This window comes from Callorhinus ursinus, unplaced genomic scaffold (assembly GCF_003265705.2).
Source record: "Callorhinus ursinus isolate GAN/ISIS: 27379988/994484 unplaced genomic scaffold, GSC_fseal_2.0 scaffold15, whole genome shotgun sequence".
Taxonomy (NCBI): domain Eukaryota; kingdom Metazoa; phylum Chordata; class Mammalia; order Carnivora; family Otariidae; genus Callorhinus; species Callorhinus ursinus.
In genome coordinates this window covers 13,543,253-13,564,214 of record NW_027397077.1, presented here as the reverse complement: position 1 = coordinate 13,564,214, position 20,962 = coordinate 13,543,253, and the positions used below count along the sequence as shown (strand labels likewise).

General features: G+C 37.8%; 1 protein-coding gene across 1 annotated transcript in view; it reads left to right on the top strand.

The window, feature by feature from the left end:
• Positions 1–20,962, top strand: part of DNAH12 (dynein axonemal heavy chain 12) — a 233,005-nt gene that overhangs the window by 71,821 nt on the left and 140,222 nt on the right. Inside the window, exons 23-30 of the mRNA XM_025885603.2 lie at positions 750–869; positions 1,370–1,526; positions 1,752–1,924; positions 11,805–11,957; positions 12,200–12,439; positions 12,773–13,018; positions 13,360–13,479; positions 19,363–19,472. Coding sequence (XP_025741388.2) covers positions 750–869; positions 1,370–1,526; positions 1,752–1,924; positions 11,805–11,957; positions 12,200–12,439; positions 12,773–13,018; positions 13,360–13,479; positions 19,363–19,472 — 1,319 coding nt within the window. The remainder of the gene's footprint in view (positions 1–749; positions 870–1,369; positions 1,527–1,751; positions 1,925–11,804; positions 11,958–12,199; positions 12,440–12,772; positions 13,019–13,359; positions 13,480–19,362; positions 19,473–20,962) is intronic.

Here is a 20,962-nt window from a genome sequence, read left to right as displayed (position 1 = left end):
AACTTCAAATTTTGTTCTGCAGTTTTCTCAGTTTATAATTTGAATCTACTATTATCACTTGAAGCATGTTATTTTATTTTAAAAGGTTAAACTCCACCCTCAATCCATTTAATTGCATTTTGAACATAAAAATGTTAGAAAGAAATGAGAGTATAATTTGAACTCAAAAGCACAGATTGTTAAATTATGTATAATTCAACAAATATTTAATTGTTCAAATTGTATACTCTGGTCATATAAGTTTTTAGAAAAGCTATAGATAAATCCTACAAGGGTTCTAACTACTAACCCAGTCCTCCACTAGATTTTATAGTCTCCTTTTCAATTAAAGCAGCATCAATATATAATCTATTAGACAGGCTACTTTTTTTACAGATTAATAAAACCCTTATATTTCATTATAATAGAAATCATATGTATTCTATATAGAAAACTTGACACCTCCCCATAGCAAAGCAACATAAAAATCATATAGAAATCAATTTTAAGAATAATCAACAATTAAATTCTTCCAGAGATAACTGTTAACATATTAATGTTCATTTTTCTACTCTTGTATGAATAAACAAATAATTTTAAAATATAATTTATAACAATTTTTCTTTTAAATAGTCATTTGAAAGTTTTCATGACTATGTGATGTTCTAGCCTATGAATGTACCAAATATTGTATTTCCCTATTGTTAGACATTTAGCTTTTTATTCCTTCCATAACCTTTTAAAGTTAGAAATGCATTTTAATTACTCAGGCCTATCCAGAATCTGCAAGAAAAGACTGGGTTCGAGAGTGGCCTGGCCAAGTTGTACTTTGTGTTTCTCAAATGTTCTGGACTTCTGAGACACAGGAAGTTATAAGTGGTGGGACAGAGGTAAAGTATATATGTATGTATGTATGTATGTATGTATGTATGTATTTATAGCACGCACGGGGGAGGGGCAGAGGGAGAGAGAGAATCTTAAGCAGGCTCCATGCCCAGCATGGAGTCTGAAGTGGGGCTTGATCTAACAACCTTGAGATCATGACCTGAGCCAAAATCAAGAGTCAGATGCTTAACCAACTGAGCCACCCAGGTGCCCCAAAGCTTTTTTTTACATATACATTCTTCTCTACTGCTATGTTTCTTAGGTAGCTTATCTATTCTTTGTAAAGGCAGTCTTCCCACCAGTTTGTACACCTAGCATTAAAATTATACAATTCTTTGGAAACTTGTTCTTGTATTTTATGAAGCTTAGACAAAGTCATTCTGTTCTAGAATTCATTTCTATATTGAGATATATTATGAAGTCAGAATTGTTTTGTAAAAGAGTATATAAAATACATGTTTTAGATACTATATACCATAAGTTTAATTGCTTTTTTATTTTGTAGGCATTAAAGAAGTACTATAAGGAACTTCAGAATCAACTAAATGATATTGTAGAGCTGGTAAGGGGAAAACTGTCTAAGCAGACCAGGATTACTCTGGGAGCTTTGGTTACAATTGATGTCCATGCCAGAGATGTGGTCATGGACATGATTGATATGGGTATGTGACTCTTTTCTGTAATGTTAAAGATAAAATATTAATAGCTTCTAGAAACAAAGATTTATACTATACATCTTTTTCTCTTTCAACAGAATTTATTTTACATGACCTTTTATATACTGGAAAACAAATTATTTGCTGTTATAAAAGATGATAGGATACCTATTTTTCAAATTATTTTTCCATTTCAGAATTATGTGTCTTGTTTTAATTTATTCTTTCTAGGTGTGTCCCATGATACAGATTTCCAGTGGCTTGCTCAGCTTCGATATTATTGGGAATTTGAAAATGCTCGAGTTCGTATCATTAATTGCAATGTAAAATATGCTTATGAATATCTTGGTAATTCACCTCGACTTGTCATTACACCTCTAACTGACAGGTGTTACAGAACATTGGTATGCATTTAAATTATTTTAATTCATACATTAAAAATTACTTTTTGGTTTGTTGTCATATTTTCTTATCCAAATTTAACATGGCTATCCTCATTTTATTCTCTTATCTGTAATAGTTGAATAGAGCTATCCCTTCCTCATCCCAAAATCCCTTTATATGAAATTATAGTAATGAGTATTTACTTCTGGATGCTTTTGTAGAATACAAGAGTGTTTGGATACTAATGCTTGAAAATCATGAGTCACTCCCATTGGGGATAATTAGAAAAAGAAGGTATTAGAGATTTAAGGTATTAGAGATTTAAAGAGAAAACAGGACCTTCAGAAAATGGTATCAGTTTTTGCAGTGGGGTTGTGGGAGACCTGACAGGAAGATGAGTAAAGTCCATCTGAGCCTTAGAACTCAAAGTTAGTTCTGTTGAAGAGGAGGGAGAAAGCTGAAATGTAGGGGGTGGTGCTAAGGTCTGTGCTTGTTGAGAAGCTATGGAAGATAAAGCTATAACTATAAAAAACAAACAAAAACAAAAAAACCCAAACCACCTGGGAATAAGGTTGCCAGATAAAATATGGGACTCTCAGGTAAATTTGAAATTCAGAGAAACAATGGATAATTTGTTAGCATAAGTATGTCCCAAATATTGCACAGGACATACTTATACTAATAAATTATCCATTGTTTCTCTGAAATTCAAATTTAACTGGGCATTCTGCATTTTTATTTGCTAAATCTGGCAACCCTACCTGGGAATTGAGAAGAAGCATCAAGAAACACCAATCCATCTGTGCTGAGTAAGTAAAATTAAAGTGTCCTTGAGTTCTCTAGAAGCAGAGACAAAATGGGGATTCTTGGGCAGATGATTTACTGGAGATGTCCTCAGTAAAAACCTGGAGGAAAGTGAGGAAAATAGGGGGGAAAGCCAAATAAAGATGTAGTTTCAACAGAAGTATAGCCTTAGCCTGATCTCATGGGGGAGCTTTGGAGCATGAATGGCATCATGGGGGTACCCCACTTTAAGGCAAAGGGGCCTGACTTTTATATCCCTTTATGGTCATTGGCTATCAGTCACCCCTGGGGCTAGGGGTACGAAAATAAAGAAAGGGAAACCTCACTAAAATGGAGTTGGGAGACCAGAAGAGGCTCTCAAGCTCTACTACCCCTTGTTGTGCAAAATTGAGAGGAAAAAGCATGTACTTGACTTCCCAGACAGGAATAAGGACTTTCTTCTTGTCCAGAAAGAGCCCAGCTAGTGAGAGACCATCACAACTCAGCCAATAAAAAGCTACTACGCTTGGAACTCCCAATTTCCTCCAATGAACTTCTTGTTTATAACAGCCCCTCCCATAGGGCCCTTTCTTCTATAAAAGAGCATTCCTCTCCTTTGTTGTCTAGACAACCGTGGTTTTGTAGTAGCTTGCATGTTCTGAATTGCATTTGTCTGCTATTCCTGAATAAACCCATTTTTGCTGGTAAGCTAACTGACAGTTTTAAGGGTAACAGGCGTGTGAGTAAGCTTTCAGGTGTTTATGGATAAAGTAGCTCCTATTAATAGAGGGCAATTCTCAGGAGAAAAAGATAGTTCTGAGCTATTTGTAGCTGATACAGTAATTGGGGGATTGGATGCAATGGCCAGTAAAGGGTGCCGGTGCATCTAGGGTAAAATGTTTCACCAAACCTACTTTCTCAGGAAGCTACCAGAGAGCAGGGACCATGTCTGTCTTGTTCTCTACTCTAGGGGTGAACAAGTACACAGTCCCTCAATATGTGTTGGGTAAATGAATCTCAAGCATCTGTGTCCTATCTGGGACCTCAGAAAAATCAGAAGCTATGAATACTTGGGGAAGCTCATAGCTTTGATTTGTAAGATCAGAATCCCATTAAACACTTGTCTAGAACACTAGACACTGAAAAAAATTTCTATTATCCATAATAAAGGGAACCCATTTGTAAGCATTTTGAGAGAACCTGAGGTTTCCAGCAATCGAGATAATAGGCATCAATAGTATAGCAATTATAAACTTAAGATGGGTAAAATATTGATATTGCCTTTAATAAACTTGTTTTATTTTAGTAAATGTAAAATACGGTTTGTTAATCAAAATGATTTTATTATTAAATTATTTAAAAAAATTTTTATTAACATATAATGTATTATTTGTTTCAGAAGGTACAGGTCTGTGATTCATTAGTCTTACACAATTCACAGTGCTCACCATAGTACATACCCTCCCAATGTCCATCACCAGCCACCCCATCCCTCCCACCCCCCACCACTCCAGCAACCCTCAGTTTGTTTCCTGGGATTAAGAGTCTCTTACGGTTTGTCTCCCTCTCTGGTTTCATCCTGTTTCATTTTTCCCTCCCTTTCCCTATGATCCTCTCTCTTGTTTCTCAAATTCTTCATATCAGTAGGATCATATGATATATATCTTTCTCGACTGACTTACTTCGCTTAGCATAATACCCTCTAGTTCCATTCACGTTGTTGCAAATGGCAAGATTTCATTTTTTTGATGGCTGCCTAATACTCTATTGTGTGTGTGTGTGTGTGTGTGTGTGTGTGTGTGTGTATACAGGACACACACACACACCACATCTTCTTTATCCATTCATCTGTTGATGGACATCTGGGTTCTTTCCATAGTTTGCCTACTATGGGCATTGCTGCTATAAACATTGGGGTGCACGTGCCCCTTCGGATCACTACATTTGTATCTGTTGGGTAAATACCCAGTAGTGCAATTGCTGGGTCATAGGGTAGCTCTATTTTCAACTTTTTGAGCAACGTCCATACTGTTTTCCAGAGTGACTGCACCAGCTTGCATTCCCACCAACAGTGTAGGAGGGTTCCCCTTTCTCCGCATCCTTGCCAACACCTGTCGTTTCCTGACTTGTTAATTTTAGCCATTCTGACAGGTGTGAGGTGGTATCTCATTGAGGTTTTGATTTGGATTTCCCTGATGCCGAGCGATATTGAGCACTTTTTCATGTGTCTGTTGGCCATTTGGTTGTCTTCTTTGCAGAAATGTCTTCATATCTTCTGCCCATTTCTTGATTGGATTATTTGTTCTTTGGGTGTTGAGTTTGATAAGTTCTTTGTAGATTTTGGATACTAGCCCTTTATCTGATATGTCATTTACAAATATCTTCTCCCATTCTGTCAGTTGTCTTTTGGTTCTGTTGACTGTTTCCTTTGCTGTGCAAAAGCTTTTTATCTTGATGAAGTCCCAGTAGTTCATTTTTGCCCTTGCTTCCCTTGCCTTTGGCGATGTTTCTAGGAAGAAGTTGCTGCGGCTGAGGTTGAAGAGGTTGTTGCCTGTGTTCTCCTCAAGGATTTTGATGGATTCCTGTCTCACATTTAGGTCTTTCATCCATTTTGAGTCTATTTTTGTGTGTGGTGTAAGGAAATGGTCCAGTTTCATTCTTCTGCATGTGGCTGTCCAGTTTTCCCAACACCATTTGTTGAAGTGACTGTCTTTTTTCCATTGGACATTTTTTCCTGCTTTGTCAAAGATTAGTTGACCATGGAATTGAAGGTCCATTTCTGGGCTCTCTATTCTGTTCCATTGATCTGTGTGTCTGTTTTTGTGCCACTATCATACTATCATGATGATTACTATCTTGATGATTACAGCTTTGTAATAGAGCTTGAAGTCTGGAATTGTGATGCCACTAGCTTTGCTTTTCTTTTTTAACATTCCTCAGGCTTTTTGGGTTTTTTTCTGGTTCCATACAAATTTTAGGATTATTTGTTCCATTTCTTTGAAAAAAGTTGATGGTATTTTGATAGGGATTGCTTTAAATATGTAGATTGCACTAGGTAACAAAGACATTTTCACAATATTTGTTCTTCCAATCCATGAGCATGGAACGTTTTTCCATTTCTTTGTGTCTTCCTCAATTTCTTTCATGAGTATTCTATAGTTTTCTGAGTACAGATTGTTTGCCTCTTTGGTTAGATTCATTCCTAGGTATCTCATGGTTTTGGGTGCAATTGTAAATGAGATCGATTCCTTAATTTCTCTTTCTTCTGTCTGGTTAATGCAACTGATTTCTGTGTATTGATTTTATATCCTGCCACTTTACTGAATTCCTGTATGAGTTCTAGCAGTTTTGGGGTGGAGTCTTTGAGTTTTCCACATAAAGTATCATATCATCTGCAAAAAGTGAGAGTTTGACTTCTTCTTTACTGATTTTTTTTCTTTTACTGACTTCTTTACTGCCTTTTATTTCTTTTTGTTGTCTGATTGCCGAGGCTAGGACTTCTAGTACTATGTTGACTAGCAGTGGTGATAGTGGACATCCTTGCCGTGTTCCTGACCTTAGGGAAAAAGCTCTCAGTTTTCCCCCATTGAGTATGATATTTGCTGTGGGTTTTTCATAGATGGCTTTTATGATATTGAGGTATGTACCCTCTATCCCTACCCTGTGAAGAGTTTAAATCAAGAAAGGTTCCTGTACTTTTTCTGCATCCATTGAGAGGATCATAAGGTTCGTGTTCTTTCTTTTATTAATGTATTGTATAACATTGATTGATTTGCAGATGTTGAACCAACCTTGCAGCCCAGGGATAAATCCCACTTGGTCATGGTGAATAATCCTTTTAATGTACTGTTGGATCCTATTGGCTAGTATTTTGGTGAGAATTTTTGCATCCATGTTGATCAGGGATATTGGTCTGTAATTCTCCTTTTTGATGGGGTCTTTGTCTGGTTTGGGGATCAAGGTATTGCTGGCCTCATAAAATAAGTTTGGAAGTTTTCCTTCCATTTCTATTTTTTGGGACAGTTTCAGAAGAATAGGTATTAATTCTTCTTGAAATGTCTGGTAGAATTCCCCTGGGAAGCCATCTGGTCCTGGGCTCTTGTTTGTTGGGAGATTTTTGATTACCACTTCAATTTCCTTACTGGTTATGGGTCTGTTTAGGTTTTCTCTTTCTTCCTGGTTCAGTTTTGGTAGTTTATACATCTTTAAGAATGCATCCATTTCTTCCAGATTGTCTAATTTGTTGGCATATAGTCGCTCATAATATGTTCTTATAATCGTTTGTATTTCTTTGGTGTTGGTTGTGATCTCTCCTCTTTCATTCATGATTTTATTTATTTGGGCTCTTTCTCTTTTCTTTTTGATAAGTCTGGCCAGGGGTTTATCAATCTTATTAATTCTTCAAAGAACCAGCTCGTAGTGTCATTGATCTGTTCTACTGTTCTTTTGGTTTCTATTTCATTGATTTCTGTTCTGATTTTTATTATTTCTCTTTTTCTGCTGGGTTTAGGCTTTATTTGCTGTTCTTTCTCCAGCTCCCTTAGGTGTAGGATTAGATTGTGTATTTGAGACCTTTCTTGTTTCTTGAGAAAGGCTTCTGTTGCTATATACTTTCCTCTTAGGACCACCTTTGCTGCATCCCAAAGGTTTTGAACAGTTGTGTTTTCATTTTCATTTGTTTTCATGAATTTTTAAAATTCTTCTTTGATTTCCTGGTTGACCCATTCATTCTTTAGTAGGATGCTCTTTAGCCTCCATGTATTTGAGTTCTTTACAACTTTCCTCTTGTGATTGAGTTTTAGTTTCAAAGCATTGTTGTCTTAAAACATGCAGGGAATGATCCCAGTCTTTTGGTACTGGTTGAGACCTGATTTGTGACCCAGGTTGTGATCTATTCTGGATTATGTTCCATGTGCACTCAAGAAGAATGTGTATTCTGTTGCTTTAGGATGGAATGTTCTGAATATATCTGTGAAGTCCATCTGGTCCAGCGTGTCATTTAAAGCCTTTATTTCCTTGTTGATCTTTTGCTTAGATGATTTGTCCATTTCAGTGAGGGGGGGTGTTAAAGTCCCCCACTATTATTGTATTATTGTCGATGTGTTTCTTTGCTTTTGTCATTAATTGGCTTATATAACTGGCTGCTCCCATGTTAGGGGCATAGATATTTAAAATTGTTAGACCTTCTTGTTGGATGGACCCTTTAAGTACGATATAGTGTCCTTCCTCATCTCTTATTACAGTCTTCAGTTTAAAATATAATTTCTCTGATACATGGATTGCTATCCTAGCTCTATTTTGATGTGCATGGTAAATGGTTTTCCAGCCCCTCACTTTAAATCTGGAGGTGTCTTTGGGTCTAAAATGAGTCTCTTGCAGACAGCATATTGATGGGTCTTGTTTTTTTTTTTTTAATCCAATCTGATACCGTATGTTTTTTGATTGGGGCATTTAGCCCATTTACATTCAGGGCGACTCTCGAAAGATATGAATTTAGTGCCATTGTATTGGCTGTAAGGTGACTGTTACTGTATATTGTCTCTGTTCCTTTCTGGTCTGTGCTACTTTTAGGCTCTCTCTGCTTAGAGGACCCCTTTCAATATTTCTTGTAGGGCTGGTTTGGTGTTAACAAATTCTTTTAGTTTTTCTTTGTCCTGGAAGCTTATCTCTCCTTCTCTTTTCAATGACAGCCTAGCTGGATATTCTTGGCTGCATATTTTTCTCGTTTAGTGCTCTGAATATATCATGCCAGTCCTTCCTAGCCTGCCAGGTCTCTGTGGATAGGTCTGCTGCCAATCTAATGTTTCTCCCATTGTAGGTTACAGACCTCTTGTCCTGAGGTGCTTTCAGGATTTTCTCTTTGTCTCTGAGACTTGTGAGTGTTACTATTAGATGTCAGACTGTTGACCTATTTTTATTGATTTTGAGGGGGGTTCTTTGTGCCTCCTGGATTTTGATGCCTGTTTCCTTCCCCAAATTGGGGAAATTCTCCACTATAATTTGCTCCAATATACCTTCTGCCCCTCTCTGTCTTTCTTCTCCTTCTGGGATCCCAATTATTCTAATGTTGTTCGCCTTATGGTATCACTTATCTCTCAAATTCTCCCCTTGTGATCCAGTAGTTGTTTATCTCTCTTTTTCTCAGCTTCTTTATTCTCCATCATTTGGTGTTCTATAGCACTATTTCTCTCTTCTGCCTTATTTATCCTAGCATTTAGAGCCTCCATTTTTGATTGCACCTCATTAATAGCCTTTTTGATTTTGACTTGGTTAGATTTTAGTTCCTTTATTTCTCCAGAAAGGGATTCTCTAGTATTTTCTGTGCTTTTTTCAAGCCCAGCTAGTATCTTTATAATCGTCATTCTGGACTCTAGTTCCAACATCTTACTAATGTCCATATTGATTAGGTCCCTGACAGTCGACACTGCCTCTTGTTTTTTTGTTTTTTGTTTTTTTTTTTGAGGTGAGTTTTTCCATCTTGTCATTTTGTTCAGAGAAGAACAGATGAATGAGAGAACAAACTGCTAAAAGGGTAACAACGACCCCAGAAAAATATACACTAAACAAATCAGAAGAGACCTGAAACCAGGGGGAAAAGAAAAGGGGAAGAAAAAAAAAGAATATGATCAGGCTGGTGAATAGAATAGAGCCACACAGTAGATTTTGGGTGTATTTTGGTCTGTTAGAAGAAATTGCCTCCCAAAATTTTAAAGAAAGGAAAACATATATATATACAAAAATAAGGGTAAGTACGATGAAGGGATGGAATATGACTGTAAAGATGAAAATTTAAAAAGATTTTAAAAAAGGAATTGTTAAGATAAGAAGTTGGTTGAAAAAAGAATGAAAAAAATTAAAAGAGAATGTGATCAGGTGGGAGACTAGGACAACGTCATACATTAGATTTAGGGTATATTTTGGTCTGTTAGAAGAAACTGTATCCCAAAATTTTAAAGAAAGAGAAACATATATATACAAAAAATGGGGTTAAATACAATGAAGGGATAGAATATGGCTGTAAAAATGAAAATTAAAAAAGATTTTAAAAAAGGAATTGATAAGATGTTGATTGAAAAAGGAAAGAAGAGAAATTCAATGAAAAAAATAGAAAAAAATAAAGAAAATTTAAAAAATTAACTTTGAACAACTAAAGAATCATGGGAAAAAAGCCATGAATTCTATGTGCAGTATTCCCCTAGCGCTGGCATTCTCCCATTCTCATTGATAGGTAAACTGGTCTTGGCTTGCGGGCTGTTCTTGCTGATCTTCTGGGGGAGGGGCCTGTTGCCGTGGTTCCCAAATGTCTTTGCCGGAGGCGGAATTATCCACTCCATGCCGCTCTGGGCTAAGTAATCTGCGTGGGTTTGCTCTTGGGAGCTTTTGTTCCCTGCAAGATTTCCACACAGCTTTGGAGGACGAGAATGAAAATGGCAGCCTCCCAATCTCTGCCTGGAGGAGCTGAGAACTCAGGCCCCGCTCCTTGGTGAGCCCCCAGAGAAAAGTAGTCAGTCACTTCCGTCTCCCCGGTCTCCGGCCGCACTCTGTGCTCACCCGGCCTGTGACTGAGCGTTTCTATCTCTGGCACCCGACCCGGTGTGGAGTCTCCAAACCCAGCAGATCCCTGCGGTGCGCTCCCGCGCCGCTTCTCCCGGAGGAGGAAGGGGAGTCTCCCCAGATCTGCTGCTTGTTGGGTCCCTGCTGGAGGAGCAGTGGCCCGACTGGGCCGCGGATCACAGTTTATGGCAACCCCGAGCTGAGAGCCCGCGCCTCAGCTCCGTCTCTGCAGCTGGCTTCCCCACTCTGGTACCTGGGAGCTCTGCCGCACTCAGACACCCTCGGTCTTTCTGTGACCCCGAGGGTCCTGAGACCACACTGTCCCAGTGAGTGTTCCACCCCCCGCTTAGCCACTGGAGCGACATCCCTCAGCGGAGCCGACTTCTAAACGTTCCGATTTTGTGCTCCGCGGCTCTATCACTTGCCAGAAGGAGCCGACGGAGGCCCCCTCCCCCGCCGTCTATCCTCCCAAATATGGCCTCAGATTCACTTCTCCGCACGTCCTACCTTCCAGAAAGTGGTTGCTTTTCTGTTCAGAAAGTTGCTGCTATTTTCTTCGATCTCCTGTTGAGTTCGTAGGTGTTCAGAATGGTTTGATCCCTATTCAGCTGAATTCCTGGGACCAGACGAAATCCAGGTCTCCTACTCCTCCGTCATCTTGCTCCTCCCCTTTATTAAATTATTTTTTAATAGACTTTTTTTTAGAGCAGTTTTAGGTTCACGGAAAACTTAAGCAGAAAGTACAGAGAGTTCCCGTGTATGCCTTACCTGTACCATATGTACAACCTTGGTCCCTTAACTATTTTTTTCTAAAAGGAGTTAGGTTTCATACTTAACTCTCATACCAGTTTTCTTGAAAGAAACTCCATGGTTGGAGTTGACTGTTATTTATATGCTTCTAAAATTTTCCAGCCACTGTTCTAGTCCTTCAGGGGACACAGAAAGAATTCAGAAATTGGTGACATTGCTCTCAAGCAGCTTAAAGACTAATTGAGAGGAAAAACAGTCTACAAAATTAAGTGTAATGCAAGGTTGAAAGTGATCATGCCAGTAAGAGAAGTACAGAACAGTGTTGTAGGAATGGAGAAAATGGAAAACATACCATGAGTGGAGTACCATAGCCAGGTGAATTTTGAGCAAAATTCTGTAAAAAGTCATCTGTTTCTCTTCCAACTGATGGGCCCCCATTTACAACACTCATTTGCAGGTGTTGGCTCTTGGCAGATAGCCATAGAGATTGTCGTTAATGATCTCCACAACTGTCCCCACAACCATCTCTAATCAAACCTTTCTGACCCAATGTCAATACCTCAAGGCTAGATTCTCTTTGTTTGTAAAGGCAAATGGATACCCATGAGGTATTATAATACACTTTTCCTTGTGCAGCTGGAAAAGTGCATGCTAAAAATTAACTGAATGATATAATTGTATTACTGCTCCTTTAAAGCTACAAATAAGAATAAGTCAATTTTGTAAGCAATTTTCTACTATAGGTTTTCTTTTTCTTTTCTTTTTTTTTTCAGTTAAGCATGGATTTCTTTTCACATATATTTTTCTCTTCAGATAGGTGCCTTCTATTTGAACCTTGGAGGAGCTCCAGAGGGGCCAGCAGGCACAGGAAAAACTGAAACCACGAAGGACTTGGCTAAAGCTCTTGCTGTCCAATGTGTGGTGTTCAACTGTTCGGATGGGCTAGATTATCTAGCAATGGGAAAGGTAAAGTTGCATATTGAAGGTTATAAACTTACAGCTAGGTCCAACTGGATAAACTGAAACAAATGCACATTATTTGAATGTTTATGCATTGCTTGAACCTCAGTTTTAGGGGTAAAGACATTGTTTTTATACTTGGGGGTTTTTTGGACTTCATTTTCAGTTTTGACTTAAAAGATTAAATATTTGTTTAACAAATGATGCCCATTAGTAAGAAAACTCACCTCCTTTTGCCTTGTTCTTAGTTTTTTAAAGGACTGGCTTCTTCTGGTGCTTGGGCTTGCTTTGATGAATTTAATCGGATTGAGTTGGAAGTGTTGTCAGTGGTAGCTCAACAGATCCTTTGCATTCAGAGAGCCATTCAACAGAAGCTGGAAGTGTTTGTTTTTGAAGGGACAGAACTTAAGCTCAATCCAAACTGCTTTGTAGCCATTACCATGAACCCTGGCTATGCGGGACGTTCTGAATTACCAGACAATCTTAAGGTAATATCTTGCAAGAGTGTAAATTTAATTAAATCTAACAGCACAATCCACTTAAAATGGTATAATTTCCTCACATGTGTTTGTAAATCTCCCTTTTACCTTTGCCATTACCTACAAAGTAAACCTCTAAAAACTTCTTTAGGCATCTAATGCATATTAAAGTACATGAAACCATTACAGTGCTACTGAAAAAAAATTACAGAATTAATGAAAATGTGCTGCATTAGAGGAATAAGCTTGAATATCACCACATTCTGTTGGGATGCTTGTGCTCAGCTTTTAAAAATGGTTTCCGTTATATAAGTAATAGATTTCATTCGTTATATACTTCAGGTTCTTTTTAGAACTGTGGCTATGATGGTTCCAAACTATGCCCTCATAGCAGAAATCTCCCTCTACTCCTATGGATTTTTGAATGCAAAACCTCTGTCTGTGAAAATAGTGATGACCTACAGGCTTTGCTCAGAACAGCTCTCGTCACAATTTCATTATGACTATGGAATGCGAGCAGTAAAAGCAGTTTTAGTGGCTGCTGGAAACCTAAAACTAAAATTTCCAAATGAAAATGAAGATATACTGGTAAGTGTTAAATATATACGTTATGAAAGCCTCAGTACAAGATACTTTTTTTTTTTTTTTTTTTTTTTTTTTAGGGAAGTTGATCAGGAGCTATAAGTAGGCAAATAAGAGAGTTGTTGGTTTTGAACCTTTTCATGTGAGGTTGAAGTAGTAGTTTTGGGGTTATGTTATTCATTATACTTTATATGAATCCAAGGACCTTCTGGCTTGATAAGCATAGTGTTGGCATTTTAGCATGGGGATTCCATAGAGCAATGTGAGAGGAACTTTGACTTTTATTGGTGGGGAGGGTGGGGAATATGGACAAGTAACTTATATTGCACTTTTTGAATGATTTTTAGCTTCTTCGGTCAATTAAAGATGTAAATGAACCGAAGTTTCTGTCACATGATATACCCTTATTTAATGGAATAACTAGTGACCTATTTCCTGGTATTAAACTTCCTGAAGCTGACTATCATGTAAGTAAACCTGTGAGAATGACTTATTCTGCAAATAAATTTATCTGATGCCTCAATCATTTTAAATGTGTTAAATTATTCTATTTGGAGGATAAACCCCTATTTTGGCCACTTTCATTAATGAGGATGAGTAAATTCTGGTATCTTCTGTTATAGGATACCAATGTTAACAAGATTCAGATTAAAGATAATGTTCTTTCTAAGAGAATGAGTACTTTTATTTCCTATCATGTGATTTCTAATATTTGCTTCAATGTGTACTGTAATTCTGTTGTGTACTCTAGCAGGTAGAAAAGATGGTAAACTGCAAGTGGCAAAACATCCTATAGTTCACATAAGGATTTCTCATATTTAAGTAATATGCTTTTTTAAAGAGGAAACAAACCATGTGCATTTCCAATTTCATCTAAATTATAGACATTAAAATGTACATATATATACATACATATACACATAAGAATAAGTGTCTGCTGTTTATAGCTGTTATGTAATGTAAAATCAAGATAAAATTTTTTAATTTTTAATTTTAATTCCAGGGTGTTTAACATACAGTGTTATATTAGTTTCAGGTATACAATACAGTGATTCAACAGTTCTATATACTACTCAGTGCTCATCGTGATAAGTGTACTCTTGAATCCCCATCACCTATTTCATCCATCCCCCTACCCACCTCCCCTCTGGTAACCATCAGTTTGTTCTCTATAGGTCTGAGTCTGTTTCTTGGTTTGTTTCTCTCTCTCTGTCTCTCTTTTTTTCCCTTTGCTCATTTGTTTTGTTTCTTAAATTCCACATATGGTATCTGTGTTTCTCTGACTGATTTCATTTAGCATTATACTCTTTAGCTCCATCTAGGTCGTTGCAAATGGCAAGATTTCCTTCCTTTTTATGGTTGACTAACATTCCATTGTGTATATATACCACTTCTTTATCCATTCATCTATCAAGGGATACTTGGGTTGATTCCATAATTTGGCTATTGTAGATAGTGGCAATTTCTATGGTGAAATGTATAGTGAATACTTCTTGAGTTCAGCATGTATAAACTTTTTCCATTTGATGGTTCAATTCTTCCACCCCATCTCTCTATTGATATTACTGTGAAAATTTCAATTTGTTTGAGCTATTATATCATTAAGGCATCACTCGGCTTAAAGGCGTCATTTACTTTTTAGCTTTTTTTTTTAATTTTAAACCTTCAAACTCAAATGCTAATATACATGCTATGGCAGTATCAGACTAATGTGATTCTAGGGTGTTTTCCAAAACCAACAACCAGTTCTCTTCTCTGGACACCAACTGGATGTTCAACAATTCAATTCTGACACAAACTTCAGGTAGTCATTATCAGACTCCACAGATTAAAGGCTGAGTCCTACAAAACTGCCCCTCACTTCAGTCAGTCTCAAGTCCTGGGCCACCTATGTTTCTGACTGGCTGGGGTTTCCACAACCTCCCCACCCAGCTTTGATAATTCATTAGAATAGCTCGAGAACTCAGGAACACAGTTTACTTATGCTTATAAAGCATACAACCTGGAGCTGGGGCGGGGGTAGCCTGGCTGGCTCAGTGGTAGAGCATACGGACTCTTGACCTCAGGGTTGTTGGTTCAGGACCCACGTTGGGTGTGGATCCTACTTAAGAAAAAAAAAAGATATAAAGGATACAATTTGGGAAGAACCAAATGGAAGGAGATGTATAGGGTAAGGTAGGTATGGGTGGGCGGCAGCATGCTTCAGGGTATGTCATTCTCCCTGGACTTCAGTGTGCTCACCAAACCAGCTCTCTGAATCTTGTTGTTCATGAGTTTTTACAGAGCTCAGTCTCCTGCCCTTTTCCTCCCTCCCCCACCCCAGGGCATTCACCAAAGGCTGGTAAGTAGGGCTGAAAGTTCCAACCCTCTCAACACTGGGTCTTTCCTGTGACTGGCCTCATCTTGAGGCTGTCTAAGGTCCCCGCCCCAAGTCGCCTCATCAGCACCAACTTGGGGGTGATTGACAAGGGCTCATTAAGAATAACAAAGATATTCTTGTCACTCAGGAAATTTTAAGGGTTATAGGGGCCCTGTGCCAGGGACTGGGAATCAAGACCATATATATTTTTATATTATACCACAGGTAATTATCAAGATGATTCAGGGTATGCTAATAGGCTTTTTAAAAATCAGAATGAAAATACAGAACTTTTAACATTGTCATGGAGAATTCTTATCCTATGAATATAGCAATCAATGCATGGATCCACAGCTTCCAGTTTGAAAACTACTACTAGGAGTCAGTGCTGTGAGGTGTGTGGCCAAGTGATTCAGTGCACCAGCAGATGAGCCAAGGGGAGCCAGGGCTATTGAAAAAAACCTATGTCATATTGCTTTTTAATATGTATAATATTCCTTTATTTTTCCTGTACTTCTTTTGGGTTTCAGATAGTGTTTATTACTCCATTAATCTTCTCTGTTGGATTTCTAGCATCTCAGTGGTCACTCCACAGGTTATAATATTTATCCTTGACTTATTACAATTTACCTTAAGTTTGTATTTCATCAATTCAGAAACAACGTAAAATCTTTCAGTGGTGTTATTTTATTATCCACTCATCCCTGCCTGTTGTACTATTGTCATCATGTATTTTATTTCTACATATTATAAACTCCACAATACAGTGTTGTTTTTTGCTTTTGGTATTAGCATTTGAAAAAAAGTCCTTTCTATTAACTTTTTCTAGTGTTTTTTATTCTTTCTAGCAGATGTATGCTTTGATCTTTTTCCTTCAAGAGAAAGAACTTCCTTCAGTATTTCTTGTGTGCATGTGGGTCTTCTGGCAACTAATTCTCTTAGCTTTTGTTGTTTGGAATGTCTTTATTTAGCCTTAATTTCTCAAGAATTATTTTCACTAGATATAGAAATCTAGATTGGCAGGGGTCTGCCCCTCTTTCTGCATTGTTTTAAAGATGTTATTTCTATTAACTCCTGGCTCTCATTGTTATGGTTGGAAGTCAGGTATTTTTCTTACTTATGTGTGTCTGAATTTAATGTGTGTTTTCCCTCTGGCTCTTTTAATATTTTTCTGTGCCTGTGTGCCTTGTGGTGTTTGGTACTTATCTTGCTTGGATTTGCTGCACTAATTGAATCTGTGGATTGATGTCTTTAAAAAATTCTCAGTAATTATCTCAAAATATTTCTTCTGCCCTATTTTGTCTCCCTGGTCCTTCTGGGACTCCAATTAAATGTATGTTAGATCATTTTGTTGCAGAATTTGCAGGTTCTTCTCTCATGGAGTTGAAGAATGAATCTCGTGGACACAAAAGGGTGAAGTGAAGTGAAAGTTTATTAAGTGAAGGTGAAAACAGAAAGGAAAGAAAAAACTCTGTAGAGTGAGAGAGGCCCTGAATGGGTTGCCACTGAGGGTTTTTAGTGGCAGTCTTTTATTGAGAACTGATTGGAAAGCTTGTGCTGTCTTGTTTTGTTCCCTTATCTCTTGCTCAGCTCTGTCTCAGTGTCTCCATCTGCCTGGTGTAGTTTCAGAGCCTAGTCTGGGGGTTCAGGGACCTCCTATCTCTTCGGACTATACCTTAACCCCTTCCTTATTCATGGGATGGGACCTTAGGCAGAAAGAGCTATACTGGGATTGTGAGGAGTGACTGATTGTATACTTTAATTAGTGGGGGTTAGGGATAGCGCAAGTCTCCAAGGAATCTGGAAGCAAGGCTTTTAGGACCTTGAGGGGTAGCTGCTGCTGAGATAAGGTTACTTTTAAACATGAAGGCACTAAAGCAGCCACAAGCTCCTTGAGGAAGGTCACCCTCTACGTGTTTCAGGTACCAGTGGGCTGCAAGCTGTAGGGAGATTTTATTTATTTATTTATTTATTTATTTTTTAAAAGATTTATTTATTTATTTATGTGACAGACAGAGACACAGTGAGAGAGGGAACACAAGCAGGGGGAGTGGGAGAGGGAGAAGCAGGCTTCCAGCGGAGCAGGGAGCCCAATGTGGGCCTCAAACCCAGGACCATGGGATCATGACCTGAGCCGAAGGCAGATGCTTAATGAATGAGCCACCCAGGCACCCTGTAGGGAGATTTTAAGTTACATTTCTTTTGCCTTTGTTTCCCACATCAATTTTATATTGCCTCACACATCTCTTATGTTCTGTTTTTATTAATTTTTTTTCTGTGCTGTAGTTTGGATACATTTTATTGGCCTGTCTTTAAGATCAATGATTTTTTTCCTTTGATTTTGTTCAGTCTGCTGATGAGTTATTAATTTCACATATTTTATTTTTTTAGTTTTAGTGTGTCCAATCTGGTTTCATTAAGATTACATTTTTCTTTGCTTAAATTATTCATCTTTTCATCTGCTTTCTGTCATATTGTCTGTTTTCTCTTAAACATTTATAGAAGTTATTTTTATTGTTCTGCTAATTATGACATCTAGGTCATCTGGGAGTTTGTTTTTTTCTCTTGATCTTCAGCTATTTCATATCATGACTTGTGAAGTTTGTTTTTGTGTTAAAAATTGTGTATAAAACAATTGTAGAGGCTAAAGTATTATCTTCCCACAGAAAAACTATGTTTTTCCTTTGTCAGATAGCCAGACTGAGTGATGATCAATTCAGCTGGGAGTTGACCTAAGCCAGAGTTTTGTGGCAGCACTGTTGAACTTTAGTTTACTTCTGGTTTCACGTCTTTAGAGTGAGAATTGTCCTATAATATAGGGCCATCCCTCTAGCAGCATTTTGGGATATAAGCATCCCCATAAGGTAATATCTGTGTGCCTTTCTAGCTAAGTCCTTGATTTCTTGTGTCACCTCACATTCAGCAAAATCATAGGCAGTGGGTGAATCAGATTTGCATTTGAGGCTTCTCCAGATTCAAATCTGCCACACAAGCCCAGATGACCATTAAATTCTCTGATGATTTCTCTTTATTTCAGCAAAGTCCCTCTGCCTATGGCAGGCCCAATCCAATGCCCATCTGATGTCTGTAGCTGGAAAATGCTCCCAGCAGCTAAATTAGCATTGCTTTTTGCTCACCTAGAAAGGCACATTCCTTTCTGAAATTTATTTCCTTTAGACATACTTGTATCCAAAGAACTTCTTTATCTTTAAAATTTTTTATTTTTTTAGATTCTTCGTTTCTTTAGTTACTACAGTGTGAAGGATTGTTTGGCATGTCCTTCCACATTCTAACCAAAGGTGAAATTCTGGAAAACACTATTAAAAGGAGTTTCCATGCAGCCTGCACCCAGTGCTATGGTGCTCTGATCATTAATTTGTAATAGGGAATAATAATATTTTTAAAGTAATTTAATTCTTTTTGTTCTTCCTTTTAATTAAAAAAACTAAGCTTTTAAAAAATAAAGCTTTAGATGCCTGGGCGGCTCAGTCGGTTAAGCGACTGCCTTTGGCTCAGGTCATGATCCTGGAGTCCTGGGATTGAGTCACACATCGGGCTCCCGGCTCAGCGGGGAGCCTGTTTCTCCCTCTGACCCTCTTCCTTCTCATCCTTCTCATGCTGTTTCTCTCTCTCTCTCAAATAAATAAATAAGTAAATAAAATCTTTATTAAAAAAAAGAAAACAGAAACAAAAACAAAAAATAAAGCTTTAAGGGATGCCTGGGTGGCCCAGTCGGTTAAGCATCTGCCTTCAGGTCAGGTCATGAACCCGAGGTCCTGGGATTGAGTCCCACATCGGGCTCCCTGCTCGTGCTCTCTCTCTCTCTTAAATAAATAAATAAAATCTAAAAAAAAATAAAGCTTTAAGAAATAACTTATCAATATAGGAAGATAATGATTTTTTATTTCAAAATGAGAAGTCTATAAGATATGTATGAGATGATTTATGATACCATTTTATAAAAATGCATTCCATTTTTCTCTTATTTTAGGAATTTTTGGAATGTGCTCATGAAGCCTGCAAAGTACATAATCTTCAGCCAGTTAAATTTTTTCTTGAAAAAATGATTCAGACATATGAGATGATGATTGTGAGACATGGGTAAGATTATAGATTATCATTGTCTGCCATAGTTAGATGTTATTTTCAAATCAAACTATTAAAACAACTAAAATTTATGAACCAAAGGACTCAGCAAATTTTGTATGCTAGGTAGGCTAGGGAACAAAGACTGTCATCCTCCAGTTTCCATCCCAGTGGCTTAAAACAAAGTTTTATTTCTCTCTCATGCTACCCATCCAACAAGGATTGGTAAGGCATGCTCATTCAGTGATGTGGCACTAGCAACCAGCACAGTTTGCCCTTTTGGTCATCAAATTTGTTATTTGCTCTCCTTCATGCACATAAAACACATCCTTTTCTTCCCTGGAAGACAGCTTAAAGGTTCTAGTCAATCAATGAACCCTACTTGAAGTTTAGGATCTCTAGGTGATGCATGATAGCTTCTGCATCAGATTTGGAAGTTTTTCTTCTTGATCCAAAGACCTACAGACTAGAAAGACAAGTTAACTGCCTCCGTACACCTAGTTTTAATTATAATAGTGGGCTTACTAGAACAGGTTATTAAAGCAACCACTACCATCCATAAATTGAAGAACTGGAGACCCAGCCAACACTGGTTGGTAGCAATTCTGAAACCTGGGTTTTCAGAATTTCTGAAACCCAGCAATCCTGGGTAACTGGGGAGCCTCAGTTTCAGAGATAAACTGACTATGAAACTGATAGTTTAAACCTCAGGACCTCTCACTTGTAGGGGCCTTTCCAAGGAGTCATAATCACTTGATACACATAATTTATTATGTAGGGTATCATTAAAGTGGCTGTGGACATTTTGTATCCATAGTTCCATATTATAATTTTTTCCTTTTCCACTGATTGTATAAACTTTAAACCCCATAAAACCTGGATCCACTTCTGCATGATTTTGCAGGGGCTTTCCCATTAACTGTTCTTGGTGGACACTGACACTGGTTCAACTCTCTTGAGAGGTCTTTCCATCTTCATTTTCTTCCCTGGTCACATGTGAAGTGGACAATAGAGAATATGTCCTTGGGAGCTGAGAAATGTTTTCAGCCTGCTTCCTGCCTATAGAAAGTTGAGGTCTCAAAGGTCATGATTTTTTTTTAAAAGACAGGATTTAAAAAAAAACAACTCCATATATATGTAAATTTTCAAACATATACAAAAATAGAGGGAATAATACAATCATCTCTCATGCAAGGATCATTTTTTAAAAATTTTTATTTATTTGAGAGAGAGAGAGAGAACACAAGCAGGGGGAGGAGCAGAGGGAGCGAGAGAAGCTGTTGAACAGGGAGCCTGATGCGGGGCTCCATCCAGGGCTCCAAGATCATGACCTGAGCCAAAAGCAGATGCTTAACCAGCTGAGCCACCCAGGTGCCCCAGCAAGGATCTTTTTTTTTTTTTTTTTATGTTATGTTAGTCACCATACAGCACATCATTAGTTTTTGATGTAGTGATCCACGATTCATTGTTCGCGTATAACATCCAGTGCTCCATGCAGTACGTGC